Genomic DNA, 276 nt, shown 5'->3' on the forward strand with positions numbered 1-276 from the left:
GCGATGGCCGTCGCCGGGGAGCACCGGGCTGGGGGCTCTGCGCTGGAGAAATGTCCTGCAACTCTCACACAGCTCTTCTTGTCCTGCCCTCTTCCCCCTTCCCTGTGTGTTTCAGGACATGGAGGCGTGAATCAGCTGGGGGGTGTTTTTGTGAACGGCCGCCCCCTCCCAGATGTCGTGCGCCAAAGGATTGTAGAGCTCGCCCACCAAGGGGTCCGGCCGTGTGACATCTCTCGACAGCTCCGCGTCAGCCACGGCTGCGTTCGCACAATACTT

The 276-nt window shown here is 62.3% G+C and overlaps 1 protein-coding gene across 1 annotated transcript in view; it reads left to right on the forward strand.

Moving 5' to 3' along the window:
- Window positions 1-115: 115 nt before the first annotated feature.
- Window positions 116-276, forward strand: part of LOC104511245 (paired box protein Pax-5) — a gene marked incomplete at its 5' end in the record, with an annotated part of 4696 nt that continues 4535 nt past the window's right edge. The window contains one exon of the mRNA XM_010153777.1: window positions 116-276. This exon is cut by the window's right edge and continues 1 nt beyond it. Coding sequence (XP_010152079.1) covers window positions 116-276 — 161 coding nt within the window.

Source organism: Eurypyga helias, unplaced genomic scaffold, assembly GCF_000690775.1.
Source record: "Eurypyga helias isolate BGI_N326 unplaced genomic scaffold, ASM69077v1 scaffold45336, whole genome shotgun sequence".
Lineage (NCBI taxonomy): Eukaryota > Metazoa > Chordata > Aves > Eurypygiformes > Eurypygidae > Eurypyga > Eurypyga helias.